A 14,224-nucleotide genomic window follows, 5' to 3' on the forward strand; every position below is an offset into this window, starting at 1 on the left:
GATATGAGTGGGCTTCAGCAGAGATGGTGTTGTGAATTTTCGTGATCAGCATGTGTGAGCTGACGAAAATCCCCATGGAGTTGAAGAAACAAGGCATCAGCACCGATTCTCAATCAACGTATGGACAGGCGTTCTTGGCGATAGATTAATAGGGTCATACGTGCTACCACAGAGACTTTCAGGGCTTTCTTATTAACGTATTGCTCGCCTTGCTGGAGAATTTGCCATGTCAGCAGAGACTAAAGATGTGGTTCATGCACGAATGCGCACCAGCACATTTTCTCCGCAATGTGCGTGAACACCTGACGCTGACATTTCAGCACCGCTGGACTGGTCGGGGAAGCCCCACACCTTGGCCTGCTCATTCCCCAAACTAAATCCCCTAGACTTTTGGTTATGGGGACACATGAAGGAACCTGGTCAATTTCAAAGGGTGCGTGATTCCTTACGCCAAAGGGCAGAGGAATGCATTGCCATGAACGGACGTCACATTGAGCACCTCCTATGAACAAGTGTTCAGATCTCAGAAAGTATGTGCTGTAGGACTCATGCTTATTAGACATTATTTACTTGTATTGATGCATACTAGCACCTCCTAAAATACTGCATACTTTTTTAACACCCTGTAGTATGTTGTTCAGAATTGTTGAAATTGGCCGAGTTCTTTTCTGCAATTCCTTCTAACAATGCAAATGTAGAAAGAATTTTCTCATTTTTATTAATGTCCAATGGACAAAAGAGCGCAACAGACTGGATGTTGAGTCTATGAAATGGATTACCTGTGTAAAATTCAATCTGAAAGACTTGTCATGTGGTCAGTTTTATGACCATATTGTACAGGGACATCATTTTATTTTTACTAACATTTTTTAATATTAACCTGGCTATACCTCTGGATCAACACCGTTTGCTACTCCCTTCCACGACTGGAGTTCGATGATACTGGCGTAATATACAAACAAATCACTTTACTAGTAGTTCATCCATTAACGTAAACTAGGAAATATAGCGCTTTTGAGTTTGATCATTTTCATTAGGTTTTTGTTTAATCAGAATACAGTACAGTATTAATAATGAGTGTTTTTACTCACGAACTGAGCTGTCCATGCGAACGTATTCATTATGCAGTGTATATTATACTGTCTACAGCACATTAGAGTACAATATATAGAATGAAGTGAAACTGAAAAATAATCATAATATTATGGATATTTAAACACAATTTTGAAAATGGTAGCCGTTCATTTCGATACAGGCTTCAGTTATAATGTGCATATTATCGCATTATAGACTATTGTACCTAATCCCAATAACCAGTTTCGTCCTTCGTACTAGTAACTCATGTTGAAATAATTCTGTACCTACTCTATAAAAGAGTACCTTACGTACTGTAAATTCAATCTTCACTTCTGCCCGATCCCAAAAGATAAAATTACTGAGATATACTATCTACTGTCCGTCCAAGTGGTTATGTCGTAGGGTCGTAGAAAGGGAGGAAATCACGTGACAATTAATTATTTAACGAGGCCCTTTTACTGAAGTTATTTTAAACAGTCGTATAATATTACGTAGACGTCCAATTTCTAACAGAAATTAATGTTTTCAGGAAAGAGCTAAGACAGCCCAGCCACTAGCTGGCGAATAAAAGGTGGTGGGGGAAACCGGGATACGACGTAGGCAAATGGACGACAGTACCTGTGCGAAAATGATTCAATATTGAAAGCTCTTTCGTCACTGGAAAACGCGAACATATTTTTGGAACGTACTGTTTACTATGACCGTAAGGCTACTATGACTGTATATGCGGTCTTGGATCTGCGTGGAGGACGGTTGAACTTCATTAGTAGAAGGGGTGGGAGTGAAGTACATTAAAAAACTCAGGTACAATAAAAATTGAAGTAAAAATAAAATGATGTCCCTGTATAAAGAAAGGATCTCCTCAACAAGATCGGTTCCTCCCAGAAATACAACTAAGATACTATATTCTTCTTATATATAAATTATTTAGTATGTAGGCCTAAAAATATTATATATTTTTTGTTTAATGTACCGAAGTACAAATGATATTTCCATGCAGAGAATTTTTCTCCGTTCCATTACTCTTTCATCGTATGATGACGCAGAATATCTGCATGGAAATATCATATGTACTTTCGTACATTAAAAAAAAAATAAAAAATAAATAAAAAATAAAAATAAATAAATAATATATATGATATGCGTAAATCACTTCGTGATTTAAGACGGCGCTTATTCCGTCGGATCCCGGCCAACTAGTCACTCATAACGAGTGCACCTCAGCACATGTGTGGACTTCGGTCCTACGTTCATAGACATCTATGACGTAGTGCAGAGGGCGGCCACTAGAGGGAACCCAAGAGTTTGAGTTTAATCTGAGACGATTCTGTCCGACGCCGGGGTGGTATCCGGTGTGGCTTAGTGGATAAAGCATCAGCACGAAGAGCTGAAAACCCGAGTTCAAATCCCGGCGACGGAGAGAATTTTTCTCCGTTCCATTACTCTTTCATCCTAAAAATATTAGTTCTGACAAACTTGTTGAAATTTGTAAGAAATACGATTACGGTATTGCAAAATTTTAGGTGTCCCGCTTTTCAACCCAACATGTCCTGCTTTTAGTCATGACTAACTGGTAACCCTAAGCATAGTACACCTGGGCACTATCAACAGGTGATCCTACTCCTATAACACGTAGTTCTACGTGAAGATACACAGCATGGTAAACCTACGAACCTATCGGTTATTTTAACGATTTAATCTTTTCTTTGTACCTATTTTGTGATCCCGTGCAGTTCTCAGTAAACAACAGAGATATCTACGTTATCAAGTTTTATACAAAATAAACAGTACGTTGCAACGTCGACGATAACGGAGTAATATCTTGTCAGAAATGTTATGCTCTGTTCAAGATGAAAAAATTCTTCTATAAGCATGACGATGCATTTTTATTTCACGTAATTTAAAGGACAAAAGTGCACGTCATGCACCAGAATTACATGAAATCTCTACATGTGTTATCGTATACGGTGATCGTTAAAATTATCTTCGGCAATGACCATAATAATATTCTTAATTAGCCCAGAAAGCCAGACCCCTGCTCTATGATGAAGGGTTCTGTTGCGTGCATAAGCCTTTGGTCTGTCAGCTCTGTCAATAATACTTTGTTTTCTAGTTAAACACATTATTGTGATTGTGAGTCGCATACCGTCTTAAGATAATATGAAAATATATGCTGAACAGTTCATTATTTTGGTAGAACAGATATCTCCTTTGTATACAATATTCATTCTAGTGTAATTATTATTTATAATCGATGTATTTCAGTAGAACTTCTTTAGGCGAGGCAGTCGAATGCTGTGAAACTAAATTCTGTGAAGTGCGTTTTAACCACTTCCCTGATTAACCCGAGTTAACTCGTTTGAGTCCCATTTTCGCTGCTAAGGATTATATCCCGAATATATATACGTTTCCATTCTTTCATTAACCTTTTCCTCACTAGATGGCTACAGAAGTTAGTGATATTGCTATTCTGGTCGTGTTTTTTGTACTTCTTCCTTGTGAGTGGAATTCTATGCTCACATAGCATTCACACACAGTAGTGAGTAGATGCTAGTTAGTTTTGGTGGTTTCTGTTTTAGTTTAGTGTTTTTTGTGCTGTTTTGTGTAAAGATGGATCAAGTTAGTGATTCCGAAACTTTTGATCAGGAATATATTCCTGTAGAAGATTAGGAAATGAAATATCGGTATCAGAAGACGAAGTTATAGACCAACAAACAAATTCAGATCAGTTGATATCGCGTCTTTTCGACAGTGGTTTGAATAGAAGACATCTGGCACCATTTCTTCTGCACCTCCGAGGTCCCCATTCCCTGACATTTTAACATTGTTTCTGATAACGATAGTTCTCAATTTTTTAAATTATTCTTTAATAATGATCTCATCAACATTATATTCGAGGAGACGATTCGGCATGCTAATAAGTGTTCACAGAATGCTGAAAATAATTCGTGGCGGCCTACTACAGACTCTGAAATACGTGTACTTTTGGGCATAGTGATGCTGCAGAACATTATTCACAAACCTGAAGAACAGATGTACTGGTACAAATATTCAATGACTGCTACACCATTCTTCCCAAAACGCTCTCATATAGGAGAGCAGATACTACTGTCCGGAATGCAATGTGCCACTGTGGGTAATACCCTGCTTTCGAGTCTATCACACGACAAGCAACATTTAACGCCTTGATAACAGCACTGGTATTATACCTCATAAATTAATCCATAAAAAAAACATAAGTTGGTAAATAGTTCAGAAGAAAATCAAAGTGGGACAACTACCAGAGCTGGAATCAAGGTGCACAAGATAACTCGGGATAATAATTCAGGTATGAAGTATGTCTATTTCATAGTGAGTTTTAGGTATGTAAGAAAATTAGTGATGTACAGTGATTCTGCAATATTAAATGACCTCTTTACGAAAATAAAAAAATATGACATTTTTTTCACAAAACTGGTAAAATATATAGTAAGGGAAGAGGTTAAGAGAGCTTTACGTGTAGTTGTTAAGGTAGTATGTACGTTGCTATGATACCGTGTAAATAAAGTTGTTTCCCACAAATTTAGGCCAAAATTAGTAGAAGAGGGTTCCTGGCGGGCAGTGTATTTTTTGTGTTGGGTTGTGTCTCTACGCAGACGAAAGCAGTGACTTAAAGAATTACAGTAAAACATCGTTAATCCGGACCCCGATAAGCCGGATTATTTCAAAAGCAAACCTATCCCTGTACCAACAATAACAATATTAAATCTCATATTAATCTCTAATTAGAGATGGGTAAAAATAGCTGGAACAGTTTCACAATTGAAACTGTTTCGTGAAATAACCTGTTCCAACTGTTCCAAAGAGTGTCACACTGCTCCAGTGATCAATTCAACTTTCCACATAGTTCCAATAGTAAGATCTCTGACTTCTTGTGGCATCCCGTCTCTTTTGGAACCACCAGGTATTAGTCGCGCGGATGGCAAACGACCCGAGGGTCTTACCTTAATTCCATGGTCTAGAGGAAAATCTTTAATTTGGGACTCCACTTGTGTTGACACTCTAGCTCCATCTCACTTGCCGAATACCTCCAGACGCGTAGCATCTGCTGCTGAATTAGCCGTGAAAAATAAAGTCAATAAATATGCTCATCTTTTAGACAATTATATCTTTGTCCCCTTTGCTGTGGAGACCTTCGGTCCTTGGAGTCATGACGCTAAAGTTTTGGTATCTCAAATCGGCCAAATTTTGATCTCCATTACTGGTGATCACCGTTGCACTACTTATTTGCGTCAACGTTTAAGTATTGCAATTCAACGTGGAAATGCAATGAGCGTTTTGGGTACTCTTCCCGAGTCCAGCCCTTTGGACGAACTTTTTCTCCTGTAAAATTTATTATTCTGTGTGTAAATATTCCTGTTATATGTAATACCATTTAAGCATGCATTAGATGCGTTTTTATCAACCTGAGTTTCTATTATGTCGTGGGCATATTTTCTAAAGTGGAATTATATAATCTAATATTGCTTCTTTTCACTTCCATATCCTCTTTATTATTATGGTATATATAATTAGATATTAATTTATTTATTATTAATTGTATTTAGGCCTATTATTAATTGTCATCCCCAAATTAAATTCAGAGTAAACAGTTCAATTTCTAAACAGTTTCCCTCCTCTTTGCTGTCTGTAAAGGTCATATGTAGCGCTATCATCAACCTCCAATCGAAAGTAGATAATATACATTTTCCACACGGTCTTCGTGCAACAGTGTAGTACCGTGGAATTTATTTGTACGAATCAAATTCCCTAATAAATCCGATATTAATTATTAGCTGCCCATTGATGGAGAATAAATGTTTATGGTGCCGTGATATGGTGTTAATAAATATACCGGTACCGAACAAAACATTGTCGAATGTCTTATCGTTATTAAGCTCTCCTAAGGTTATAAGCGTCATTTTTACTAACATCGACTCAATTTTAATTGTAGTTATTTACAGTACTCTGTAACAATAACTTACGAAAAATTATTTTGGTCGTTATAATACACTGAACAGCTGATCTAAGATGATTCAAGGGCTTTGAAACATGTTCCTGAAACATATGAGAGGTTGTAACAGTTGGCACTGACGTTGTAAATATATCCTTATGAAACTGTTTCTTTGAAACTGTTATTTTGGAACAGTTTCGTTCATGAAACAGTTACAGTCGAAACTGTTTCTTAAAAAGAACAATTTATCCCATCCCTAATGTCTATGAAAGTCACTTGTCCGCTCACTCTCCTAAACTCAACAACAACCTTTGACGTCACAAGCCGAGTACCATCGTTCTGTACAATTACGTCAGAAATGTCACGTGATTACCCACGAGCACTAGAGCATGGATAAGAAGGTCACAGGGGTAACATAATTAAATCAGTTGACATACGAAAATCAAGGAGTGAAGACTGTTATCTGGTGAGTGCAAGTATTACATTTCCTCTTTTATATACAACCATGCGGTGTTAAGATAGACAAAAATCATTCGTTATGTAATGTGGCACGGGATTCTTACGGTGAAATTTTCGGGGTTCTAAACCTTAAAACTGGTTGAAGTGATTTTCCTACATTGATATCGACTACACGCTAGTAGGTGTTGCATTAAAAGTAGCAATACAAGAAGTAGCAGTAACAACAGTAGTAGTAGTAGCAGCAGCAGTAGTAAGTAGTAATAGTAGTAGTAGTAGTAGTAGTAAGTAGCACCAGCAGTGAAAATATCAGTAATAGTTGCAGTGTACATCAGAAGTAGTAGCAGTAACAGCAGTAGCAGCAGCAATTAAAATATCAATAACAGTTGCAGTGTATAACAGAAGTAGTAGTAGTAGCACTAGTAGCAGCAGCAGTTAAAATATCAGTAATAGCAGTGTAAAACAAGTAGTATCAGTAGCACTAGTAGTAGTAGCAGCAGTGAAAATATCAGTAATAGTTGCAGTGTACAGTAGTAGTAGTAGTAGTAGTAGTAGTAGTAGCAGTAGCAGCAGAAGTGAAAATATCAGTAATAGTTCCAGTGTTCAACAGAAGTAGTAGCAGTAACAGTAGTAGTGGTACCAGTGAAATATCAGTAATAGTTTCAGTGTACAACAGAAGTAGTAGTAGTAGCAGTTGTAAAAATATCAGTAATAGTTGCAGTGTTCAACAGAAATAGTAGCAGTAACAGTAGTAGTAGCAGCAGTGAAAATATCAGTAATAGTTGCAGTGTTCAACAGAAGTAGCAGTAGTAGTAGTAGCAGGAGTGAAAATATCAGTAATAGTTTCAGTGTTCAACAGAAGTAGTAGCAGTAACAGTAGTAGTAGCAGCAGTAAAAATATCAGTAATAGTTTCAGTGTTCAACAGAAGTAGTAGCAGTAACAGTAGTAGTAGCAGCAGTGAAAATATCAGTAATAGTTGCAGTGTTCAACAGAAGTAGTAGTAGTAGTAGTAGTAGTAGTAGTAGTAGTAGGAGTGAAAATATCGGTACTAGTTTCAGTGTTCAACAGAAGAAGTAGCAGTAACAGTAGTAGTGGTACCAGTGAAATATCAGTAATAGTTGCAGTGTACAACAGAATTAGTAGCAGTAACAGTAGTAGCAGCACCAGTGAAATATCAGCACTAGTTGCAGTGTACAACAGAAGTAGTAGTAGTAGTAGTAGTAACAGTAGTAGTAGTAGTAGTACCAGTGAAATATCACTAACAGTTGCAGCGTACAATAGAAGTAGAAGCAGTATTAGTAGTAGTAGCAGTGAAAATATCTGCAACAATTACAGTCTACAACAGAAGTAGTAGTAGTAGTAGTAGTAGTAGTAGTAGTTAAAATATCAGTAATAGTTGCAGTATAGAACAGTATTAGTGGTAGTAGTAGTTCAGCAGTAAATTAGTAGTAGAAAGAGTAAAAGTATTACTGGTAGAAATGTAGGAACAACGAACGGTAGTAATAGTGGTAGTAGTGGAACAGTTTTAGTACTAACATTAATTTGTTGCAGTGAAGGTAGTAGTCTAATGGCCAGTTTGTCCAAGTAATGTTTAATTTTGCTTAACGAATGTTAAATTAACAGTCTGTTTATTTTTAACGCTTTGTAAATGTATTTTCCATTTGTTCAACATAATTTCGTTTAAGATAACCAACACTTAACTATAACGTCTGTTAGCACTATTTTAACTACTCAACAGTAGTTGGTAATGATTCTACACATGTAAGACAATTTTTGATTGGCTAAAATTAATCTTTAAATTCTATATTATAGAGTGAATCATGAAACTTGCATAAAATGACAACCTGTTATAATAGGCCACGCTCCATAAGCAAACAGTTGACAAATGAAAGTTGTAGGTGACGTGCTGAATAATAATTACAAAGTTAGGTTATATTTCCTCATTGCTATTATGGATACGAAATACGAAAGAAATAAAATAACACTGATGTATTTAAACAGTCCAAAGTATTTTTTAAATGTTATATTACCAGTCATATGCTAAACATTCCCTACAGAGAGACACAAAATATTAATTTCGCAACTTCTGTTCGAACAGCTGTGGAGACATCGGCCATATTTAACTGTTAAAAGAGTTAACTGGCGGAAATCCTACATTTAAAATTAATAAACTGTTAACAATCTGTTAAACCAAACTGGTGTTGAAAACATGCAATTTTATTAATTAACAAACTGTTTAGAGTTTAACAGTCGTTAAATTTTCTAACAATACTTGGAAAAACCGACCACAAATGTTTAAAGTGAAAACAGTATTAGGCCTATAACAGTATACGTTGTAGGAGAAGTAACTGAATAATATTAATAGCAACTGCAGTAGCACAAGCATTTGTAAAGCGTTAATAGTAACATTGACAGTAAGTAGTTTCCACTATAGCGGTAGTAGTGGCAATACTAATTTAATTGTAATCATATATAATGCAGTAGGAATCGTAGTATTTTTCAGATAGCCCTAGCGGTAGAAGTAACTCATCGTTCAAAGTTAGTCACCCACTGATGACTGAGAAGGCGTAAACTAATGTTTGAGAGCACACATGATAAAAACTCGAGAATCGATAATGAAGTTTAATCTTATAATTCCAGCTCCTCACGACGATGAAATACGAAAACTGACTAAGCAGAATGTTGTTTGAAATCAAAGTAAACGTACAATTTATGATATTATATATATCATAAATTGTATATATATATATATATATATACAGAATGGATCAGAAGTAATGTCATACATGTCAGGTTTTTATTCTTTGGTAAATTTCAAGCAAAAAACTTCAATACAATTTTGCTCTTTTTTTCTTCTATTAATATGAAACATTTCATACCGTGTTTTGGTAAATACATTTATTTCATTCCCAATATGCTTAGTCAATTTAAAAGACAATGAATTATTGAAAGAATTTTAGTGTTGTCCTTTAAATGTGCAGAAATTTGATCCGAACAAATGTAATTTTTCGTTCTACAAAGGAATTTTAAATGTTACATTCGTTGGGTTCAAATTTTTGCACATTTAAAAGACTAAACAAAAATTCTTTCAGTTGTTTATCATAATACACTACTCTCCTAAATTTACTGAGCATATTGGGAATTAAATGAATGGCTTTCCAAAACACCTAATAGAATGTTTCATATAAAACAATTTTATCTCGAAAAAGAAGCAAAAACGACCGAAATTTTATTACATTCTTTTGTTTTAAATATCTAAAAAAAAATAACCCCATGAAATTAATGACATCCTGTATATTCGGCATTTATCGTCAAAATATTGAAGAAAAGTAAGCTATGGGGCATTATTAATATCTCTCTAGTGTATGACTTTAACTTGTGTTTTGTTTTGAAATTATTATTTTTTTTGCAGTGATAGTTGGTAAAACGAAATAAAGATGCCGATAGATCTGTACTACATGGCTGTCAGTCCGCCATGCCGTGCCGTTACGATGGCTGCCAGCGCCCTGGGGGTTGAACTGAACTTAAAATTCTTGGATTTGTACAAAGGGGAGCACATGACAACTGAATTTGTCAAGGTAAGGCCATCACTGTCGTAAGCATTATCATTAATCTATTTAACGAATATTAAAAAAAAACCTTACCATGTGACTGAAAGAAATTGCTGGATTATTGATAAAAATAGCAAATCACAGAAGTTCCAGATAAATGACAAACATTTAGCAAACTTTAATGGATTATAACAGCCGTATATTTTAGAACGAGACAGATCTATGGTACTTAGGGTAAACATTGGTAATTTCGTGGCAGTGGTTATTTCGTAATATTTTTTTTTTTTTTTGCTCTTTCGTGAACTATCCAATAGTGTTACGAGATTCAAATTTCCGCCAAGGGATTGCATATGTTGTCCGGTTTCCAGAAACATACAGCTACGCTATGTGTGACTATTGTAGCTGCTTCAGTGAGCTTTTATGTTTAGAGAGAGAAAGTTAGCCTCGATTTCTCAGGCGTATAAATTTTGTGGATGTTTGTAATTACATTACAGGCTTATTACTAAAGGTAAGCATATGATATTAGGTACAATGATTTATTATATCTTAATGAAATTTTAGAAAATGTTTTTGGAATTTTAGATACAGCTGTAGTCTTAGCTTAGCTTTACTGATAGAAATCTTAGCTGTTTTAGGCGAAATTTTGTTGAGCATTAAGCGTTACATTTTATACTATTTTAAAAATTGTATTACAATACGAATTTTAGAAATCTGAAGATAAGATGTGATAACAAAAAAGAAAAGGGGGCCGCAATGGGATCAGTGTAGATTCTGTTTGATTTGTTATCATACTAAGTGCCAATGATAAGTGCTAGATGACTTACTTGCAAGAATTGTGACAGAAGATGAAACATGGCTCCACCATTTTTGACCGGAGACAGAGGCAGACAATGGAGTGGCATCATGCAAATTCACCAAAGAAATAGAAATTCAAAAGTGCACCTTCGGCAGGAAAAGTTATGGCTACTGTGTTTTTCGATTCAGAAGAACTCTTGCTTGTGGACATCATGCCACACGGAACCACGATTAATTCTGACGCGTATGTGGCAACTCTCAAGAAACTTCAAGTTCGACTGAGTCGTGTTCGACGACATCGGGAGAAGCAGGATGTTCTGCTATTACACGACAACGTACAGCCATACATATGTCAGTCACAAGACCACAGACCAGATCAGAAAATTCGGATAGACAACTCTGAAACACCCGCCTTACAGCCTGAACTGGCACCGTGCGATTACCATCTCTTTGGTAAACTGAAGGATCCCTTCGCGGAACGAGGTTAGAAGATGACTACTAAAGAGTGGCTCAGACGTGTTGGTCCAGACTTTTACCATGCTGGTCTACAGGCCCTCGTTCCTAGGTTACGTAAGGCAGTTGAAAGGGACGGGGATTGTGTGGAAAAGTGACATTTTGTTCCTGAAGGATGCATCTACATTCTGTGAAAATAGCAAAGCTGTAGGATAAAAATATAATTTTTAAACAAATGTTTTGCATTACTTTTGGAGTTACCCTAGTAATATAGGCTATAGTAAAGTCCGTAATAAAAGCGTTCACCCCATTCAGGGCAAAGAAGATCCCTTTTTAATTTCAATTTTTACTTTGATTTCATTCTTATTATGTGTTGATATGTATTTCTATGTTTTCTTGCTATGAATATTAGACGGAATTACTATGTTTGAAGTCTTGTAACAATAAATGGGAATTTCATTTGACTTTAAAGAATTTTTCCACAATTCTTCTACCTCTCACGAAATTATCAATGTAATATCACGAAATAACCAGCCTTTTATCTTAAGTTGTAAAAGTGGTTTTCAGCACTTGTTCAAGAACGTGTCCAATCTTTTATGTCTCCAGATTTGTACAGCAAATTATAGTCTTTTAAATGAAAAAAATCGGAATAAGGATATATTTACACATTTGCATTTTAAATCAATTTTCATGAAATTATCACGAAATTACCAATGCTTACCCTACATGCAGATCTCTTCTGCTGCAGTTAACACCCCAGCATTGCGTGCCAACAATGGTGGATAACGACTTCGTGCTGTGTGAAAGGTAAGTGGAAGTTCATACAGCTATCTTACATTCAAGAACAAAGACTTCACACAGACCATAAGACGGCATTTATAATTTTAGTTTAATCATTCACTGAAATCTATTTTAAACCACAAAGTTAAAGAGATAAGATGATAATTTTACTATAATGATTAATTTAACACCTCTTTTATTAAAGAGGCTATACAGTAAGATGTAATCCTAATTCTTCATTTAACTTTTTTTAACCTGAAGAGTGCATTAATTAACAAGATAACAAGAATTGTATTTGTAATTCTTTATTTACGTCCCTATTAAATTAATATATAATGTATATTCATAGACGATAAGATGATAGCAACTGAGAACGTAGCTATAATAAGGGCCCATAGCCCCATAAGCCCTTTTTCAGGAAAAATGCATAAATCGATTCTCCATAGTTTCTTTGTTACACCCACAAAGTTTCTTTGAGAAATTTTGAACAACAAGGCTAGTAAATCTGTTTATTTTAATATACGAGGGCTATTCATAAAGTAACTTCCGTTTATTTTTTTACAAACCTGTGAATAACTTTACAGAATTGGGTTACAATACGTTTGAAAGTATACACTCTGATTTATTTTTCCACATAGTTTCCAGTCACATTGAGACACTTGTCGTAGCGTTTGACGAGCTTTGAAATGCTCCAAGGGTAAGAATTCGGCCGCCTGCGACTGAAGCCAAGCTACGACGCTGGTTCTCAACTCTTCGTCATCGTCAAAGCGCTTCGAGCCAAGCCACGTCTTCATGTGCATAAAGAGATGGTAATCGCTATGCGCCAAATCTGGGCTATAGGGAGGGTGATCCAATACTTTCCAGTTGAACTCTTGCAGTTTGGTCGCAGTACGAAGCGCTGTATGCGGCCGGGCGTTGTCATGCAGGATAATCACCCCAGGGTTGAACATGCCACGACGTTTGTTTTGAATGGCCCTTTTCAAGTTTGTTAGTGTGTTACAGTAATGCTCAGCGTTAATTGTGGCATTTCTCTCCAAGAACTCCTTCTTGGTCTCCGCATATGATCGATGTTGCTTACATTTTACATTTAATAATGATTTTTATATAAACAAACTCATGACCCACTATCGTTAAAAATGATATTTTGTTGCTCTTTGACGATGACGAAGAGTTGAAAACCAGCGTCGTAGGTTGGCTCCAGTCGCAGGCGGCCGAATTCTACGCTTGCGGAATTTCAGAGCTCATCAAACGCTACAAGTGTCTCAATGTGCTGGAAACTATGTGGAAAAATAAATCAGAATGTATACTTTCAAACGTATTGTAACCCCATTCTGTAACGTCATTCACAGGTTTGTAAAAAATAAACGGAAGTTACTTTATGGATAGCCCTCGTATTATATACGTCCTTTATCTATAGAACATGTTAATTCATGAAAAACTGCGCCCTGTAAGACTGGATCTTCAATCAGCATCTCGAGTTCCACTGAAGAAAAGTTAACGATGTCAGAGACTTGTTTCCATATGTGAAAGAGGAAAGCCGCTCAATTTATGAGTCTATCTTCTGAGACTATGGAAGATGAAGAGAGGAGTGAAAGAGATGACAGAGATGAGGAGGGAAATCGTGTGGAAAATATGGATGTGGATTGAACAAAAATAATATCCTACCTTGTTTGAAAAACATGTTTTACTATTCAACAAGTTCATTATATATTACCTTGTCTCATAAACTTCTATTCCTTATTTTGTTTTGAAAACATTTTTAACTTTTCAAAATGTTCGTGATTTGTTACTTTGTGTGGAAAAAATGTCATAAAGTCTAAATATTCACGATTCGTTATTTTGTTTTGAAAACTTACTAACTTTTCGAAATGTTCGTTATTTGCTATGTTATGTGGAAAATATCTCAAGTTCTAAAAATGTTAAGGAATATTATTAATAATACTGCTGTATTTTATATAACTATATAAATAATAATAAATTTTTATAAAGACTACATACAGCTTATATTTATTTTTGAATTGAAAGTACATTCTCCACAAAAAGGGTCTATAACATGCATCACTTAAATATAGGGCCTATACGAATGGATTAAAATGCTTTTAGCATTTCTGTTGTATTCTGTAGAAAAAAAAAAAAAAC

General features: G+C 35.6%; 1 protein-coding gene across 1 annotated transcript in view; it reads left to right on the plus strand.

Annotated features, from left to right (window-relative positions):
* LOC138711653 (uncharacterized) overlaps nt 1–14,224 on the plus strand; it is a 124,798-nt gene that overhangs the window by 97,102 nt on the left and 13,472 nt on the right. The window contains exons 13-14 of the mRNA XM_069842785.1: nt 9,932–10,084; nt 12,054–12,112. Of these exons, the coding sequence (XP_069698886.1) occupies nt 9,932–10,084; nt 12,054–12,112 (212 nt within the window). The remainder of the gene's footprint in view (nt 1–9,931; nt 10,085–12,053; nt 12,113–14,224) is intronic.

Source organism: Periplaneta americana, chromosome 13, assembly GCF_040183065.1.
Source record: "Periplaneta americana isolate PAMFEO1 chromosome 13, P.americana_PAMFEO1_priV1, whole genome shotgun sequence".
NCBI classification, from domain to species: Eukaryota; Metazoa; Arthropoda; class Insecta; order Blattodea; family Blattidae; genus Periplaneta; species Periplaneta americana.